At 35.6% G+C, this 20661-nt stretch overlaps 1 protein-coding gene across 1 annotated transcript in view; it reads left to right on the forward strand.

Annotated features, from left to right (window-relative positions):
- MKRN1 (makorin ring finger protein 1) overlaps window positions 1-18687 on the forward strand; it is a 29054-nt gene extending 10367 nt beyond the window's left edge. The window contains 8 exon segments of the mRNA XM_074267741.1: window positions 6417-6545; window positions 13337-13566; window positions 13988-14214; window positions 14824-15038; window positions 15696-15806; window positions 16417-16489; window positions 16491-16556; window positions 16912-18687. Coding sequence (XP_074123842.1) covers window positions 6417-6545; window positions 13337-13566; window positions 13988-14214; window positions 14824-15038; window positions 15696-15806; window positions 16417-16489; window positions 16491-16556; window positions 16912-17124 — 1264 coding nt within the window. The 3' untranslated portion in view covers window positions 17125-18687.
- The last annotated feature ends 1974 nt before the right edge of the window (window positions 18688-20661 follow it).

A 20661-nucleotide genomic window follows, 5' to 3' on the forward strand; every position in this document is an offset into this window, starting at 1 on the left:
AAATGTTTATTAAATGCCTCCATTGGGTCAGGTAATATGTTAAGTGGTAAGATACAAATACAACTTTGTATTGCTCCAATAATAAGAATCTTATGTTAGGTAAATCCAACATTTTTGCACCTAAGTAAATGCGGCATATAAAAAATACATGGTGATTAGAGGGGAACAATCCAGGCATTGGACATAGGCCCTTGGCAAAGAAATGGGAAATGTCACCATGAGATTAAAGGAACCCAGTAGATAGGCCCGTTGGTTGGACCATTATGGGAGATAAGTATAATCACCCTAGAAGGACAAGTTATGGAATCAAATTGTGAAGGGCTTAAAATACCAAACAGTAGTTTGTATTTGATTCTAAAGGTCATTAAAGCTTCATGTGTAACTTCTTCATCTATAGAATGGTGATAATAATAGCACCTATTTCAAAAGCGTAAAAGTAATATTTGCAAAACACCTTGCAAACTTTAAAGTGCTATATAATTGTTATTATTATTAAAAGAACTAGGAATCTATTGTACATTAGTCTTAAGAGTGAAAGGCCTGGATTAGGGTGATACCCATCTCAGATGGGAAGGATGATATGCATGTAGAATCGAGAAGTGTTAGAAACTAATAATTTAAGGAAACAAAAGTGTGAAAAGTTGGGGATAATCACTAATTAACTAGAAGCATGTTGGAGACCTCAACAGATAATTGAGGCAACTTGGCATAGTAGATTAAAGTTTTGCTTTTGGAGTTCATAAATCTGATTGAAGATCCATTTCTGGAACATATTAGCATGTGATCATAGGCAAATGAGTGACTCTCTGTCCCAGGTAACTTAATAAGATTTAAGTTACAGAAAGTTCTTACTAGTTCAGTTGATGAATTGACTCTGTATTTTTTGAGGGAGGGTCTATACTTGGAAGTTTCTTATGTGATAATCAGTTTTCACTCCATCCTACCCCTAAAAAGTATTTTCAAAATGTATTAGAGAATTGGTTATTTCTTGCAATGAAGACAATTCTGAGGTACCACTACATACCTCTCAGATTGGTTAAGATAGGTAGGAAAAGATAATGACAAACATTGGAGGGGATGTGGGAAAACTGGGACCACTAATACATTGTTGGTGGAATTGTAAAATGATCCAACTATTCTGAAGAGCAATTTGGAACTATGCCCAAAAAAATTATTAAACTGTGCATACCCTTTTGATCCAGTAGCATTTCTATTGGGCCTATATCCCAAAGAGATCTTAAAGAAGGGAAAGGGACCCACATGTGCAAAAATGTTTGTGGCAGCCCTCTTTGTAGTGGCCAGAAACTGGAAACTACATGGATGCCCATCAGTTGGAAAATGGCTGAATAAGTTATGGTCTATGAATTTTATGGAATATTACTATTCTATAAGAAAAAGTCAGCAGGATGATTTCAGAGAGTCGTGGAGAGACTTACATAAACTGATGCTAAATGAAATGAGCAGAATCAAGAGATTATTGAACATGGCAACAAGATTATAGGAAGATCAATTCTGATGGACGGGTCTCTTTAAAACAATGAGATGGCCAGTTTCACTGATCTTGTGATGAAGAGAGCTATCTACACCCAGAGAGAGAACTGTGGGAACTGAGTACGGATCACAACATAACATTCTCTCTCTTTTTGTTCGCTTGCATTTTGTTTTCTTATTCATTTTCTTTCTTTTTGATCTGATTTTTCTTGTGCAGCAAGATAATTGTATAAATATGTTTACATCTATTGGATTTAACATGTATAACATATATTAGATTGCTTCTCATCCGGGGGAGGGGGTGGGGAGAAGGAGGTGAAAATTTGGAACTCATGGCTTTTTGAGTTGAAAATTTTTCTGTGCATATGTTTTGAAAATAAAAAGCTTTAAAAAAATAAAATAAAAAGCTTTAACAAAAAAAGAGAGAGGAAGCCAATTATGTACAATTTATCTATATAAAGATTAAAAAACAATTATTTCCTTCAGTATTTAGTGGCTTGGAGACCTGATTTCATATCTTGAGACAAATTGTTTTCACTTATCATAAATAGCATTCAACAGTAGAATTGAAAAACATTTTATTAAGCCCTTAGCCCAGTGCCTGGCATGTAGTAGGTGCTTAATAAATGTTTATTGACTAAGTTACTATTATGTACCAACCACTGTGATAAATACAAATAAAATAAAATAAAATGGATAATCCTTATGCTCAATGAGTATACCGTCTAATGAGTGAAAGAAGTTAACATGGAAGGCTAAAAAGCAGGAGTTAGTGGGGAAAGTACCTGAAAGGGAAGAAATATGGTGAGAAATCAAATAGTACAGCCAGGTGAAAAATAAGAACAGTAATTCTTATTAGAATATTTGAGATCAAAAACTTATCTCCTGGGGTGTAGTAACCCTGTATTTTAGCCAAATTCAGTTCACTGTCCTCAAATTATGCCTTGCTACATTTTATCTCTGTTCCCCTTGCCTGAAATGTTCTTTCCCACCCAACCATTACTTATCAGAAACCTTGCCCATTTTTAAACATGCAATTCAAATGCCACTTCTCTCATGGCAGATAATTCTGACCAGAAATCTTTTCTGGTGGATTTTGATTGTTCCCCTTTTATGACACTTGGTATTTATTTTTTTATGTTGTAGTTACTTGTATTATACGAGAAACAAAAGGTAAATTATACATGGGCATAGTTTGCAATCTTATGCATAGTAGCCATTTAATTACTATTTTTGAAGAAATAAAATGCTGTCAATATAGGGAATATATTTTTCTGATATACTTCTTTTCTAAGACCTTTGTTTTAGTGATTAAGGCGGGGTGCTTAATGGTATACTAGAGATTTCTTATCCTGGGATTTGATTCCCTCATTTACTGAGTAATGATTGAGGATACTATATGATAATAACTCTTTCACTTCTCTCATTTTGCCTCCCAGGCATGCAAAGGTGCTTTCTCTATAATTAAGGAAAGATGTCTCTGTGGTCTGGTGTTTTACAATCTTATCATATGTCCCTTGTTATCTCACAGTACTTTTGACCAGTCTAATAGTTATTTGTTGAATGAGTACGCTATTTTAGATATGTGTTCTTAGAAGACAATATAACTTCCAATTTTCAGGTCTGTCTTTGACCATTGTACAGATTCTTTAGGAGGGAGTTAACCAACTATAAATTAGCAACAGAATTTCTCTTGTTTAATGCCCTTCTAACTTCTTTAGGGCAGTGGTTCTCAAACTCTTTGACTTTGGGACCCTTTTATAGTCTTAAAAATTACTATTTCCCCTAAGAACTTTTGTTTATGTAGTTTATATATATTGATGTGTACTGTTAGAAATTAAAATGTCTTAGTGTTATGAATATAGTATTGGCTTTCAAACCCCACCCTTTTATAATCCTCTTCAGGGAACCCTGAGAACAACTGCTATAGAGTATGGAATGATCCTTCTTCAGGGTGTTTAAAATTGCTCTAGAGGAAGAGCTTAGTTATTTATTGTGGTGTGCCAGGCTGCCTATTTCCTTCTACTTTTTTTTGAATCATTCTATCTTCCTTCTAAAATTTATTCTGAGATGTTGCTGAGTTGAGCCTTGATGGAAATTTGGAGTTTCTAAGAGTGAGTTATGAGAAAAGGTGTATTTTGAGGGTGAGAGGATTTTGAATTTAGAGAATAGCTAGTAATTTAATTTGTCTGGAATGTAAAGTCTTTGAAGGGGAAATGTGAAATAAGACTAAAAATATAAGAGAAAGGCAAAGTAAGGAAGCTTTATGTGCCAAGCTCAATAGTAAACACTGACATTTTTTGAACAGTAGAATCTTGGGTTTTGAAAATATTGACCTGTTAGCATGAATTTATTTTCTATCATTTTCTGTCTGGTCCCCAATTAGAATCATTGATTTGGACCTGGAATGCCTTTGGAGCCCATCAGACTGCCCCACATCCTCTTTTCTTCCTCTCAGTAAGAAAATTGAGACAAATGTTAAATGATTGGGGCAAGATTTGAACTAATTAAGTCTTGAGCTCTACTTACTAAGCCAACCATGAAGGGACCCTTCAAAAAGAAACCATTTCTGTTTTCCCAATCATGGAAAAAGGAAGAGGGAAGGTTAGAACAGGTGGAGAAAGAAAGGCTATCTAGAGCTGCCCTTATGGACTGTGGCAATCGGACTTAGTTCAGTTAACAGTAATTCCCTGATCATAGATTATCCATATCTTGGGGAGGAGGAAAGGGAATGCGAACTTGAAACTCCTCAAGCTCCAAGATTATAAAGCTGAATTGGTTTACAATTTAGGAACCAATAGCTTTGGTATAGAATATAAATCATGGACTTTAACATATATAACATGTATTGTTCGATCTGCCATCAGGGGGAAGAAGTGGGGAAGAGGGGAAAAATTGTAACAAAAGGTTTGGCAGTTGTCAATTCTGTAAAATTACCCATGCATATATCTGGTAAATAAAAAGCTATAATTTTAAAAAAGAAAGAAAGAAAGAATATAAATCATGGCTTTAGAATATAGATTAAGCTATAAGAGGCTAAGTAATTTGACCTGTATTGAGAGAGTCACTATTTGAAACAAAGTCTTCTGATGTCCAGGGGCCAGTTGAATCATTTCTCAGCTGCCTTGATTTTCCTATTTCTCTCTTCTTTTCTGTCTTCTTCCATTTTCCTTTAATTTCAGATGAATATAATTTTCAGCTTTTTATTATGTGACTCAAAAGCCTTCTGTAATTTCTCACTGCCCCGAGGATAAATTCAGTTCTGCAAATATTTATCCTACTGTGCAAGGAATGTGTATTGTGCTAAGTGATTAAAAAAAAAAAGGCACATTTACTACCTTCAGTAACCTATTATCATAATTAATAATGATAATGATATGGATTGTGAAGCATTATTAGGTGTTTTAAAAATTCTTTCCAAAACTGTGACTGTTTTTTATCAACTAGGAGTTAAACTTATTGATAAAGCAGTATGAAATGCAATTGAATTGGCCTTCTGAAAACTCCATGTTGTTTTCTAACTCGAGGTAAATTCAGCTGTTCTTTAAAATCTTCATCTGCAAATTATATTTGCATAAGGTTTGGGTGCAGAAATTATATAATCATGCTTTTATTTGACCCATTAGTAGCATGTTTACATATTAAAGGAAATGATCCAATACAGAAGAATTCAAGCAAGATTTTGCCAGAAGTAGATAGTAGAGGCTATAATTGTCAAAACAAACTTTCAGGAAGAAAATAAAAATAGTAACTTTTTTTTTAGTATTTCTCCAGCATTCAGATATTGAAAGAGCCAATGCAATTAACTAAGCAGTCATCCTCTGCTCTCTGCCACTGTTACCGTTCTTTCCCTTTCCTTGAAGATCTCAGTCCTCAAATACTGAAGTTTTATAGGTACTCATGTCTCTGATAACACTGATGACTTTCTCCCCTTTATTCGTTTTATTAACATTTTTTGTTATCTTTTAATATTGCAGTCATTCTCATTGTACTCTGCTCTGCACAGTCCTCCTGCACTCAAATTCAATTGACTTGAATGTCATAGCATCATCTCTCTGATATCATAGTCCTCTTCCAGAACAAAGGACAAGCTACAGCTTGTCCTAATTGAATTCTCAAATGAACCTTCCCTTTTAATCAGGAAGAATAGTAATGTGAGTAAAACAAACTGAGCAAGCAACCAAGTTTAACAAAGTAGGTAGCATTCTATGCTAGTAGTTCCCTTTCTACTATCAGTGACGTATGTTATATTTCTGTTCTCTGGAACCAAGATTATTCAATGCAGTTAGTCCAAATTGACCTGGCTTAATGTTGCAGCTAGTCATTGTGTTTATTTTTCCTTTTGTTCTACTTTCTTTAAATGTAGCATCACAGAACAATCTTCCTATTCTGAATTCTTCATTATTTCTTAGGGTGGAATGATAGTTCATTTCATTCATATAGAGACAACTAAGTGCATAGTTGATAGAATGCTGGATCTGGAGTCAGGAAGGCTTGGATTCAAATCTTTTCTCAGACATTTAGTAGTTATAAGACTTCATAGACATAGGCAAGCCCTGTTTGCCTCAGTTTCCTCATCTATAAAATGAAAATAGTACTTACCTCTCTATGGTAGAGATATTAAATAATGTAATGTGTTGTGCAAATCTCAAAAGTGCTAACTAAATACTGTCTATTATTGTCGTGTACCACAATTTCTTAAGCTGTTCTGGGTACCTAGAAACATGTTAGTAACTTTTCTCACCTAGTTCCAAATTGTTCTCTAGATTATGTGTGTGCCCGTGCACTGTGTAATACCGCTTAGTATGATGGGAAATTGATGAGTCACTTAAGTAAACTATCTTTTCATATTGGTATTTTTATATAAAAAATTAATTTTTTTTTTTTTTTTTTTTTTTTTTTTTTTTTTTTGGTCCTTCTTACAGGTATTTCATGCATGGGGTTTGCAAGGAAGGAAACAACTGCCGCTATTCCCATGACCTCTCCACTAGTCAGTCTGCCATGGTGTGCAGATATTATCAGCGAGGGTGCTGTGCTTATGGAGACCGCTGCAGGTGAGGACCTGCTATTCAGTTTTGAACTGTGTGTCCTTTAATTTTTATGGTATAGTCTTATATTTACTGTCATATTGGAGTTTTGTTACCTTTCAATGTTAGCTTTATTTGTGTCATCATATTCACTGTTTTATTCTGTGGATTCTGTTTTCTTTACTCTGGATCACTTCATTAAAATCCTCCTATGATTCTCATATTTCTTCCCATCTTTCATTCCTTATTATGTAATGTTATTCCATTGTATTCTCTAGAAGTTTAAACCATTTCTGACTTTCTAGGTACCTATTTTGTGTCCTTTTTGTTTATTAAAGAAAATCCTATTTTTAAGGGATCTCTCAGTCTTAAAAGTAATTTACTTTTTTCCATTCTTTTTTTAGTGACTTATATTTTAAAATTCTTCTAAGGTTTGTTTCCCCCCAAGTTTGCAAGATGTGTTAAGCTAGGGTGTCGGGAGAATTTTGTTTAGGGTGTGTCAGCACAGGAAAATCATCAACTATAACTTTAACTTGCTTTATCCCTAGTTAAAAATAGCATCTCTCCTAGTGTGGTTCCTTCCACATCCTTCCTGTGGCTTTAAACTTATTTCAAACAATTTTGTTGCATAATTGTCTTTAAACAACAAAATGAATTATGTATATTTGGCATTGGATGAAGTAAACTGAAAACTATCTCTCAAGATGGAGACAGTGTTGTAAAAATTGAGTGAAGATCAGCTGTGCCCCAGGGCTAGGTTTCTTTCTCCAGAAATCACATCGTTTACAAGGAGTGGGACTTTTTCTTTTGAGACTAAGTTGGGGCCGCCTTGGCACTGAAACTCCCATATAAGGAAATTTAGTAATCCTAAAGATGTGGTTGGGTTGAAAGTTTTCCTCATTTATGACTTAGAATGTGAGATCATTTGTCTTGGCTAATCAGGGCAAAGATCCATAGGGAGTATTAGCCCAGGCCCCTATATAATTCTTGTCTGTTAACTGGGCCTTGCCTGTCCTTACCTAACTGCTTATAGGGAAGGAGACTCCCTTTCTCTCTGGGGCTCATAATAAAATTCCTTTCTGCTTTTACCTTGAGAAATCTCCTTAATTTATTTGATTTATTTGAGCCAGTGGTCTGTGTCCCACATAACATCATTAACTCTAAAAAAAAAAAAATTTTATGTAGTTACTAGAAAACAACTTAAATACTTTTTTTTTTATCCCTTTCTCTTTTATTCTCCTCTTTATATATATTTTCCTTTTATATAATATATGTATTTTTTCCTATTATACTATTTCTAAAATTGCATATATATAAAACAATTTTTCTCTCATTGTCTTCCATTGTAAGAAGCTTTGTGGTTTAGTTAATAAAGAGCTGGCCTCATTCAAGAAGACTTGGAGTCAGGTTACATAGTCTTTGACTTTACTGGCTGTGTGTCTGTAGGCAAATCAATTTAACCTCTCACATTTTATATCTGTATTGGTAGAGGGAATTTCCTCACTGGGAAGTACTGGACCTTGAATATCGCCTCAGATATTTACAAGATAGTTCAACCCCTCTTAGGCTCAAGATAATAATAATGCCTTCCTCACAGAGGCATCTAGGTGGCACAGTGGATGGAGTGCCAAGCCTCGAATCAGGAAGACCTGAATTTAAATGTGATCTCACATACTTGCTTGTTTTGTGATCCTGGGCAAATCACTTAACCCTGTTTGCCTCAATTTTCCTTGTCACCAAAATGATCTAAAGGAAATGACAAACTACTCCCAGTAACTTTGTAAAGAAAATCCTAAACAGAATTTCAAAGAGGCAGACACAACTGAACATCCCTATAACCATCACCACAAGGAGCTGTGGGGATCAAATGAAATAATAACTATAAAGTACTTTGCATACATAAAAAAATGTTAGCTATTATTGTGCCAGTGAAAATATATATGTGGATCTATTTATCTGTATTTCATTCCTAATTTGTAAAATTTATGGAAAGATAGATTTCTTTACCCTGACATAGCAGAGTTTGACTTTTACATTTAAGATGTTTCTAGTTATTTGCTATAACAAAGCAAGTTCCTCAAACCTTAGGTACCTCTTTGATACTAGAAACCTTATTTCCACATACTTAAAAGGTTGACAGTAACTTACTATAGAAAAATTATTTGGATGGATAGAATAAATATTAAATTTCTAATATGTACCAGGCATTCTTTTAAGCAGTTCAGGTATTACTTCATTTGATCCTTACAATAACCCTCGGAGATAGGTGCTATTGTTATCCCCATTTTATTCATGAAGAAACTGAGGCAAATGAAGGTTAATTTTCTTGTCCACAATCACACAGTTAGTGTCTTGAGGCCAAATTTGAACTTAGTTCTTACTGAGTCATTAAAATCCATGTTGATCAGAATTCTTCATTTCTGTCATTTCTTACTACCCAAAATATGTTTCATTACATTTGTATATCTAATGATAAATAATGAATTCAGAGAACCCTGGGAAGTTTTGTATGAACTGATAGAAAGTCTTTGTTTTTTCCTTAAGGTGAAGTATTTGGGTTTCATAAATAGAACCTTATTTTTTACTTTCCTTACTTTAATGATCTCAACCGTCTTCGAAACTAATAATAATGATAATAATGAAAAATTATTATTATTTTTAAAGCTACATGACTATAAAATCATATCATTTATCATTATGTTAAATGAGAAAGAAACTAATATATTGAGTTAATTTGGAATTCATGATTAAGTATGGGCACATTATTTTAAAATTTTGAGTATCCTATATGTAAAAAATTTTCCTTGAAAACCAAAGATTTGAATATAGGCCTTGCCTTTAGGAAGAAGATAAATACAAATGACTTTGATAAAAAGAAATGGATAGGAGAGGTCTAGACAAAGTGTTAGAAAGAATTTGAGATGTGAAAGATTGTGGAGATGGGGGAGCAGAAAGTGAAGGGTAGGATAAAGTCAGGGATAACTTCACAAAGGAAAAGAAGACTCCAGTGGACTAAAAAGATAAAAGGAAGTCTACTTCAAACATAGAGGGTAGTGTGGGCAAGGACATAGTAGAACAAGATTATAGAATTGAAGAATGAGTGTCAGATAAGATAAGATGGGAAAGATAGGTTGGGTCCAGATATTGTACAAAGTTTTAAATCACAGTATCAAGAATTATACTTTAGCATGCAGATAGATTGGTCAGTAGTCATTTTTAAGATTTATAAACTTAGGTAACTATCAATCTATAAACATCTATTAAGTGCTTGTAAGGGTGCTGATATCAACATAGACAAAAGATATTTTTTTTTAAAGAAGAGAAAAAAACCTATCAAAATCAAGATACTGAAAAAATATGAAATTAAATGCAATAATCCATATCCATGAATTTTCTATTTCTGTGTAGTAGTACAGGAAGGTATCTTCTCACATTTTAAAATTCTTTTCAAAACTTGTGGTCTAGATTCAGAAAAATTTTGGTGTATTTATTGGGTGAGTGCTTCCTTTAACATCCTGAAAATGAATTTATTAGAGAAAGCAGAAAAGTTGACTTTATATGAAAACAAAATGTCTTGATAAGAATGCAATAATATTTTTATAGCTCTTCTTAGTTTTATTGGTTACCATATCTATTAACTCAATGAACTGGTTTGCATAATACCCCCATTGAATGATGGGCATGTACTCTTTTTCTTCTATTTTTTTGGTCATAATTGCTATGGATTTTTTGTGATGTATAGGATCTTTCTTTATAAGAATATAGACTGAGGATTAATTAGTGCTTTTTTCTCCTTCACTCTAACTGTCCTATCTTGCAATGCCCACAGTGCCTTTGCAGGATGCCACTGACCAGACCTGTTGCTTGAGGCACTAGGTTTTCTTGTAATACATCTCTTAATACATCTGCTTCTATAATTGTATATGTTTAGGTTTACAGATAGGACTTTTAAGAGTTTCTTAATGTTTGTAGATTTTAAAGAATCATATCAGTGTTCATGATTATAGCTTGTAACAAGTAGTTAAAGGAATAATTTATAAAGTTCAGTAAAACTAACCAATGTGTCAAAATTTGACCCCACACTTTATTCATATCTTTATTTATGGATCAAGTTTGGTAATTAAAATTTTACAGCATTCATTTTAAATTATTTTGTTATTTTTTTCCATATACTTTGTTATAATTATTGTATGCCTTGTTATCCTGGTTCTTTTTTTTCCCCTTTTTCTGAGGCTGGGGTTAAGTGACTTGCCCAGGGTCATACAGCTAGGAAGTGTTAAGTGTCTGATATCAGATTTGAACTCAGGTCCTCCTGAATTCAGGGCTGGTGCTCTATCCAATGCGCTACCTAGCTGCCCCCGTTCTTTTTATTTCTTTCTATCACATGAATCTTGCCAGCTTTTCCAATTTTTTTCCCTCCTTCTCCCCTTCCCCCCCAGATGGCAGGTCAACCAATACATGTTAAATATGTTAGAGTATAAATTAAATACAATATATGTATACACAACCAAACAGTGTTTTGCTGAATAAAAAGAATCGGACTTTGAAATAGTGTACAGTTAGCCTGTGAAGAAAATCCAAAATGCAGGCGGACAAAATTAGAGGGATTGGAAATTCTATGTAGTGGTTCATAGACATTTCCCAGAATTCTTTCACTGGGTGTAGCTGGTTCAGCTCATTACTGCTCTATTGGAACTGATTTGGTTCATCTCATTGAGAGGGCCACGTCCATCAGAATTAATCATCGTAACAGTATTGTTGTTGAAGTATATAATGATCTTCTCGTCCTGCTCATTTCACTCAACATCAGTTCAGTAAATCTCTCCAGGCCTTTCGTTATTCACTATTTCTTACATAGTATTTCATTCACAATCTTTTTTTTTTTAATTTATTACAGCTTGACATTAATTAGAGTGCTCTGCCACCAGATGGCAATGGTGCCTCAGCAACGGCCAGGTACTCATTAAACAGTAAGCTTTTTTTGCCTTTGGGTGACTGACTTGAGGTCACAATTAGGCTTTTTCTCCTGTTTTGCAAGAATATAATTTTTTATTAATAAAATAGCTAAATTCAGGTAATCAAATTGGATTAAAGATATATAACTAGTTCTTAGTTTCAAAGAAAATAAGACAAAGCTTTCTCCCTAATCCTTGTTATACTTAAATTTAATACCCAAATCTTATCCCAAGACTAAATTTAAATGATTCTAACTTTTTGCTAAATTAATTTCTTGGAAATTAGCTGCCATCATTAAATCTTTCTGTTTGCAAATTATTGAGCTAGACAGTAAGAGGAAATTTAAAGAAAGGAGCACTATTTCTGAGACTTTCGGTCACTTAATGGAGCCCATGTGCATCACAGCTACTGGCTTTGTTCTTTAATGATTCTTCTGACTATCATAGACTTTGCTTATCCAGAAGTTTCTTGGTATTGCTTAGAATCAAAGAATGTTAAAGTTAAGGTTGAAAAAAAGACCTTAGATTATTATTTTATCGAAAGCTTCTTATTTTGTAGAGAAAGATCACTGTCTTAGTTTCTTTTTCTTTAGTAGTTTGAAGAAAACACTTCTGGGGCAAGATAGAGCTCAGAGCCCTTCCACATGTCTTATCCCCTCACCCCTTGTTATTTATTACCACAAGAGTTAATTCCAGGATATTTTGTGGCTTTTAGAAGGTAATTTTTTTTTCCTTCCTGTTATCTGTTGAGTATTATACCTCTCACGCAGCTCTCAATTCATAACTTGTTTCTCAAATTCTACTGATAGCATTTTTTTTTTCTTCGTGTCCCTTTCATTTCCAATTGTATTCCTTCTTCCATTCTCAGAGAATCATTCTTTGTATCAAAGAATAAAAGAGAGGGAGGGGAAAACAAGGTCTCAGGTCACTCCAACACATGATCTTGTGATTTGTATTATGGACTATTCCAAACCTGTAATCCTTTCACTTCTACAAGAGATAGAAGTACATTTTTCTTTAAGTCATTCCTGGGAACAAACTCAGACATTATTCATGGTTTTGAAATAGTCCTTGGGGGGAAGGGAGAGAGATTCTGCTTATTACTTCATTACACAGCCCATGCTTTTTTGAATCATCTTACTGTTCAGTAATATTCCATTGCATTCCTGTTTCTTTACAACAAGCTCTTTTATAATATTATTTACTTGACTAGGATATTAAAGTGGTTTTGTAATTTGTTCAAAGGCAGTTGTTTCAAACCTAAGTTTTATATTTGCTTTATAGTGCTCATCATTTCTAAAGGGAAATTATAATGGAGAATTCTGCAGTAACCCTACTGAACAACTATTTAAATTCTTCCTTTTCAAAAAGACTTATCTATGGGATGTTACATATTCCTTCAAACAGAGAGTAGAGCAGAGCAATGTGAGATCCTTTCTTCCTCCTAAGCACAGGAAACATATTTCTTAGAGGGAAATAAAGAGGAAGTTTGGTTAGAAATGTGGATTGAGGTAGCCAGATATAAAAGAAGGTAAGCATATGCTGGCATCTTTTTTGTATGTAGATTGAAAACATACCAGCTCTCTATTCTAGAGAGTTTTACCTTGTGGGAGCAGGGGAGATACTTCACTTCAACGTTGTTGAATATCATAGCATTGCTTGTGTGTGATTTGTGTGAATATATTTAATGGTCAAATTTAGGGAGAAATAACATAATTCAAACTATTGGAAATTGGCTGTCCTCAATTAGAGTTGAATTTTGCCAGAATGAATTTACAGTGATTATCTTTTCCAGTGTGCTTTGTATCTATATACAGACTCCAACTAGACAGTGATTAGTTTTTTGTTTTTTTAATTTGTTAGATATGAACATACCAAGCCATTGAAACGAGAAGAAGTGACTGCTGCCAATCTAGCTGCAAAACCCGACCCGCCAGCCTCTTCGAGCCTCCCAACACTGGTTGAACCACTTGCTGAAGCCAGTACTGGTGAAGCTGAATCAGAAAATTCAAATTTTGCAGCTGCAGGAGCAGGTGGGGAAGACTGGGTAAATGCCATTGAGTTTGTTCCTGGGCAACCCTACTGTGGACGTGGTAAGTATTTCAAAGGATAAAATTAAAGCTGTGGTATGTGATAGTTTGTCATTTGCAGGAGTTATGACATCTTTCCTGCAATCTGAAATCTACTACTTTAAAAACTAGATAGACAATATTTGACCTAATCAAGGTTTTAAAAATTCAAAGAAATATGAAGATGATAGAAGGAAATCATAACTCAATGAACTTATTATCATAGTTAAGAATTAGAAACTTATGTTGCCTTGCCCTGCTGAGAAAACAATATTAGAAATATAGTTTTCATTTCTTTCTGAGTTAAAAAAAATTTGAATTGGAAAAGATGCTGTGGGTTTTAACATAAAAGTTCTTTTGTATTTCTGTTCTCTAGCCATTTTTTAAAATATGTATTATTTTGCCTTCAAGATCCAGGATGTAACATTTTTTAAATGTTCCCCAGCAGCCCCTTCCTGCACTGAAGCACCCCTGCAGGGCATGGTGATCGAGGAAGAATTAGAAAAACAGCAAACCAATGTGGAAATGAAAAAGCAGCTTTGCCCCTACGCAGCAGTAGGAGAATGCCGTTATGGGGAGAATTGTGTTTATCTTCATGGGGATGCCTGTGACATGTGTGGTTTGCAGGTTCTGCACCCAGTGGATGCTGCCCAGAGATCACAGCATATAAAAGTAAGTCAACAAGGAGACTTAAGACATTAATGGAACCCTCACTTTTAATGTGCTTTACAACACGATTGTTTGTTTCTTTTTCACTTTGTGAACCCGTAACATTTTAACCTTTTAAATAAAATTAGAAATATTTCATTGGTCCTACCTACAGTTTTGTTGTTAGGCTCTCATTCTGAGAGATGTTGTCTTTCCTGTTTGTGGAATATGGAGAACAAAGGGTACAGAGGAAGAATGGGGAAATTGGGCAGGTTCCAACTTCTCTGGAATCAAGTCTTCACAATATAATGCAGATTTTTTTTGTCCATTCTCATAATAACAATTTTACCTTTGTTCAAATGTGAAAAATAAAAACACATTTTTAAATACAAGTATATGTGGTTTGGGCATTATTCTCACTATTTCCTCCCATTGTTGTGTATACTCAAGAATTAATTAGAGTTGAATATCTGTATATGAAAGATCTAATCCCAGTTGGATCATAAACTCCTGAAGGGTAAAGACCATGTCTTTCTTATTTTTATATTTCCCTTAGTTCAGTGGATTTCAAGATGGTTAATAAGTATTAGTTGAATGAATTGCTAGGTTTTTCTCCCTTATCCTTTCTTCTAGTCTTGCATTGAGGCTCATGAGAAGGACATGGAACTCTCATTTGCTGTCCAGCGCAGTAAGGACATGGTGTGTGGGATCTGCATGGAGGTAGTCTATGAAAAAGCCAACCCTAGTGAGCGCCGCTTTGGGATTCTCTCCAACTGCAACCACACCTACTGTCTAAAGTGCATCCGCAAATGGAGAAGTGCTAAGCAGTTTGAGAGCAAGATAATAAAGTACGGTTCTTTTCTAATCTCAACCAGGCGGGTGGTAGTAGTAAATGCATCTTGTGCCAACTTAAAACAGACTGAACAAGGCCACATTTAAATAAAACTTATTATAAAACTGTTAATATTCTGATGGAATTTTTTTCTTTGTATTCAAACTAATGTCTTTGTTGGCAAGATGCATTCTTATTTGGATAGAAGAGCCTTGCAGAACATTCAATGGGGAATTTATATAATGAATATATTTTATTTAACTGATTTAGGTCAAGTGAATCTAGTAGTTCTGACCCTTGTGTTCTCTTAACATTTTCCTGCTAATAGTCCTTTCACTATATAACTAATAATCTGCTACCATTTAGATATCGTTCTTATTACTACAACAAAACTGCAAAGCCCAGAGAGTAAAGATATAAGAAATAAATTTGTTTAAATAGAATAAAAAAGGATCTATTTGAAATGTCCCTTTTTCCCCCAAGTTATTTTGAAATGTACCAGCTAACCACAGAATTCCTAAAACTGTTATATCTGAAATGGTCCAGAAGAGTTTCCTGTGTGTCTTTCAGTAATGATTCCTTAAATCTGCATATAGCCCACCAGGATGTTTTTAGAGGAAAGGGTTCATTATGAAGTTTACATTTACATTGTAACTTGTTCTTTGTTTTTTAGGTCCTGCCCAGAATGCCGCATCACATCAAACTTTGTCATTCCAAGTGAGTACTGGGTGGAGGAAAAAGAAGAAAAGCAGAAACTCATTCAGAAGTACAAGGAAGCAATGAGGTAGGAACTCTAGAATCTTCTTCTAAGTGCCCCAGGAACTCCTGGAAAGGAGAAGTGCTTTTTCATACCCATACTGCTCTACTCTCCCTCCTTAGCTTTCCTCTCTATTTTGTTCCATCTTTGGCCTGCATCAGGCTATATTATAACATAAAACTTGGGATCCCTGCCATAAAACTTTCCTCCTAATAATACTAGTTTACCAAACTGTGCTATATGATTGGGAAGGTGGGGAGTGAAGGGCATGTGTTGTTTTTGTGAAATTGTATTTGTTTTTAATAGGTATATGGTTGAAACTGATGGTAAAAAGAGTTTAGTTTATTGTTTTCTAAAGGGCTTTTCAATTTTGACACCCTTTGATATGATAAAAAAAATTTTCTTTCCTGGTCCGAAGGAGCTAGAATCACTAAATAATTTGGCTTTGAAAAAAATGAGTATTTCTAGCATTTCTTCCCATAGAGTATAGACTTAGAGGGTATATCATAGAAGGAATGGAAGGTGAGGGTTTTGTAGAAAATTACATTCTGTTCCAATACTGTTTTAAATAAATTAGGATAGATTTAAGGACCGATGATTTCTGTGAGAAAAAAAATGTACAACTTTTTTCTCCCAGCAACAAACCATGCAGGTATTTCGATGAAGGACGTGGGAGCTGCCCATTTGGAGGGAACTGTTTTTACAAGCACTGCGTACCCTGATGGCCGTAGAGAGGAGCCTCAGAGACAAAAAGTGGGAACATCAAACCGATACCGGGTAAATGTTTTTTTTTTTTTTTTTTTTTTTTTTTTAAAGAGGGAAAATGTCAATATTATCAAAAATTTTTTATATTGGAACTAGGGAAGGAAAGAGAAAGATTACTACTGTGTAGGAGTATATGTAGTCCATATCTACCCTATTAGAGAGGGGATGTGGGAAAGAATATCATAGTTCTTCCCTCGCATCCTAAACAACAAGAAATAACTTAGGGGGGAGCAGTTATTATGGAAGCCCCTTTTGAGAATTTTGCTTCCACGTGCCCCTTGGCATGTTGGGAGTTTTGCCTTACAAGTAGATTAGACGACATTGATCAGCAGTGCCATCCCTACCATGTCCACCATATCTCTTACAGGCCCAAAGAAGGAACCGCTTCTGGGAGCTTATTGAGGAGAGGGAGAGCAGCAACCCCTTTGATAATGATGAAGATGAGGTTGTAACCTTTGAGCTGGGCGAGATGTTGCTTATGCTTTTGGCAGCAGGTGGGGACGACGACCTGACGGACTCTGAAGACGAGTGGGACTTGTTTCATGATGAGCTGGAAGATTATTACGACTTGGATCTATAGCACCTTTCATTGGAGTTTGGACTTGTCTGCTCAGCCTCAGACAGTAGCTATTTCCTGTGGTGTTGTGGCAGTGCCTGTGTTTCTCTCCTAGGCAGGCCTATCAATTCCAGGTGCTGTTGTAATAATTTTTACCCCCAGGGTCTGTCTCCCTTTCCTTCCCAAATCCCTGCCTTCTTCCCCCCAGGAGTGTGTTGTTTTCTCTGTTAAAAAAAAATAACAAGAAATAAATCTTAAAGTTAGTTTTTGTAAAATGAATTTAACTGTCAGACAGTTAGCTTAGGGTTTGTTGCATCATCTCTGTTTTCAACGGGATTCACACAGTTCCAGGTTAGTGTTTACAGAACCTCCACACTCATTTTGAAGAGCCCAGATACAAACATGAGCAATGGCCATTCTGGGGGAGGGCGGGAGGAGGGGGGTAGGAGTAGGGGCGGTGGGAGACGGGAAGGAATCTAAATTGGCCAAGTAATCTTTTGTCACTACCTGACTTAAGAATGGTTATTTCAGATTTCTGGTCAGATCTCTACATTTGGCTGTTTTCAGCTCTGTTCCCCACCCTGTAATTCCACCACACGCACTTGTTCAATTGTGGTTTTGGTCTCTTGTTTACTTGCACATAACTTACTACTGGGTAACCAGAACCAGGTGCGAATGTGTTCAGGTTTTAGTGTGTTTAGCATGAAAGGAAAATTGTTTGTATGCGAAAGGAGAGAAGTTTATTATCAAATAAATTGTAGAATTGGTCTCAAGGGCTGGGAGACTTGGGTGGCTCTGGGTGTGGTTGTGTGTGTATGTGTGTATGTGTGTGAAAAGAAAGCTTTCATCCCTATATTGGTGTATTTCATCCTGGTATAGGTGCATGAAATCTAGCCTCCAGTCAGATGGGAAAAATTGGTTTAGTGGTCTCAGCCCAGTCTGTGGCAGATACTGATCCTAAAGGACACAGAGGTAACTTGATATTTGGTTGTCACAAATATAGCAGTGCTCGCTCTCTCTGTCTATATAAATAGAGAAATGGGGTTAGCCATAGAGTGGTGCATCATCTGGTTATCCAGAATAACAGCACAGTTTGGGACTCAGTCACATGGCTCACTTTATTTAGTATTGTATACAATCTTGAGCCTCTCCAAATAAGGCACTTTGGGAAAAATCTTTGTTCTCGTTTGAGAGGTTTGGGGTTTTTTTTTTTGGTGGGGTTTTTTTTTTTTTGGTGGGTATTTGCCTTGTTCCACCCCTAAGCTGTGCAGGTAGCATAGTTACTATAACTCAACATCAGTTTGCAGTACTAAGCCTTCATTAAGGGGACTAATCCATGAGAAGAGCTCAAGTAAGTTGTTACCAGATTCCTTAAGGAGGAATTTTAGCTTTGTAATTTGTTGCTCTTTTTCTTGAAATAATTCATGGAAGCCCCATGATCTGTCCACCTACTGCTCTGGTTCCTTGGACCCACCCATCCTTTCACTTTAAGATAAAACAAGTAATTGTTGCAGAGGTCTCTGTATTTTGCAGCTGCCTTTTTGTAAGAAGCACTTTTCCCAAATAAACAACAGAAAAAAAAATAAACAAGTAGTCTGTTTTTTCTTTAATCAGTTTGAAGTGTACAAATTTCAGTGTATACCCATTTGTTCCCCTTATTGCCATTGAGTCTTTGATCCCTCATCAATTAATCATATTCCTGTTGATGTGGTTTCATTGAGAAAAATGCCACCTTTGGCCTTCTGAGGAAAGTATATGAAATATAAATAGAGAGAACGAAACACTTTTAAGAACCCTGCCAGCTGAGACCACCAAACTATTCCAGGTTGAAAAGAGTTGCAAGATGATCACTGTGTAAGTAAAGGCCATGTCCCTTTAGGAAACAAGGCCTAGGTCACAGCATCTCCTTGCCAGAGGGTCTTACCCATCTTACGCTAGCGTGTGCTTGTGGCATGAGCATGGTTCACGTCCTTAACTTTCAGGTGGGTCACCAACCACATGCTGTACTTTCACAATGTATTTTCTGGTAGATCACCCTTTTTGCTTTTCGCTCCTCTGTGTATATGCATATATTCTATTTTAATAAAATAAACTCCATCCCCATGTTCCTTCACTCATATGGAAGGAATTCAGGTAACTTTTTTAATTGCATGTTTGTGAAAATGTAACAACTTTTAACATGTGTAGGAAATTTTATGCTGTTAAAACTGCCCCCCTCCCCCATCTAGCAAATGTGTTTGTTGTGGCGGCCATATTTAGTTCATTCTTGCCTAGCCATGCAGCATGTTGCTGAACTTTATGTAGCCAGAATGAATTTATTCCCCTTACTGGCAGAGACAGATCTGCCTTTCAGCTGCTAGAATCTGGCATCAAGTCACACTGGGATTCCCATCCCACTTCCGAAGCGAGGTGAAGAGCTAAGGCGATCCCATTGACTGACAGGATGATATGGTTCAACCTCTACTACTTTCTGTAAGGTCTTCATGTTTACATTATGCTTTAAGGTTTACAGGGCACTTTCTTCATTGGATAGGAAATCAGATGACCATTGTTACAGATGAGCAAATGGGCTCGGAGGAGCTAAGTGTATTCTCCTTGGTCACTTGGCTGTTAAATGTCAGGTGGGATTTGAATGTAGGTCTTCTGACTCCTAAGTCCTGTACTCATCCCACTACACCACATTGCCTCTTCTTTGCAACCAAAGAAAGGTGCTGTAGGATAGAAGGAGCTGGCTAGTTAGGCCTAGAAAAAAGTCCTTTAGCCATGACTTAGGTATTTGGGGATTTGTGGGAAAATTAGACTGTTAGTGAAGTTTAAGGGAGTGATTCTCTTAGGACTTTGCGACTTAATGGATGCTTAGGTTTTGATTCTGAAAACTACTTTTCCATGGTCATTCTGATTTCTGCTGACTGCAATGAAAGTGAATTTTTCCTTCTCCAAAGCCATCTATCACAGCTTGGCAGCTACTGTTGTTATGACTAATAATAATAATAAAAATAAAAATAGCATGTGGCGCTTTAATGTTTGCAAAGCCCATTACAAATATTTCATTGTATCCTCAAAACCACCCTGGGAGGTAGGTACTATTGTCCCCATTTTACAGATTGAAAAACGGTTGGCACACCAAGGTCACACACCACTAAAGAACTCTAGCTTCATTTGAACATCAGGTCTTCCAGACTTCAGGTCCAGCACTCTCCTCTTTGCTGCCTAGTGATGCAGAAGGAAAGCAGAAGGAAGAGATGCCATCCTTCCTTGTCTTTCTCCTTAAGGCATAGACGAGTTCTCTACAAAGGACATGAACACAAATCTCAACCCACTCCTTGTCTTAGTGACTTTAGGTAAGAAATTATATATGATAATTGCACCCACACGTTGGGTAAAGTTGGGTAAATCTTCTCATTACATAATTATCCCAGAAGTCCCTTTTAAAGAAATTAACCACATAAGACATACACAACTGTTATTGTGGAATTTAGTCTAAATTGTATGGATCGGAATTATTCTTAGACTATAATGGCTAAGAATGAGAAGTTATAGACCTCCATTTCTTAAAGAAAC

The sequence above is a fragment of the Sminthopsis crassicaudata genome, chromosome 5 (genome assembly GCF_048593235.1).
Source record: "Sminthopsis crassicaudata isolate SCR6 chromosome 5, ASM4859323v1, whole genome shotgun sequence".
Classification (NCBI taxonomy): domain Eukaryota; kingdom Metazoa; phylum Chordata; class Mammalia; order Dasyuromorphia; family Dasyuridae; genus Sminthopsis; species Sminthopsis crassicaudata.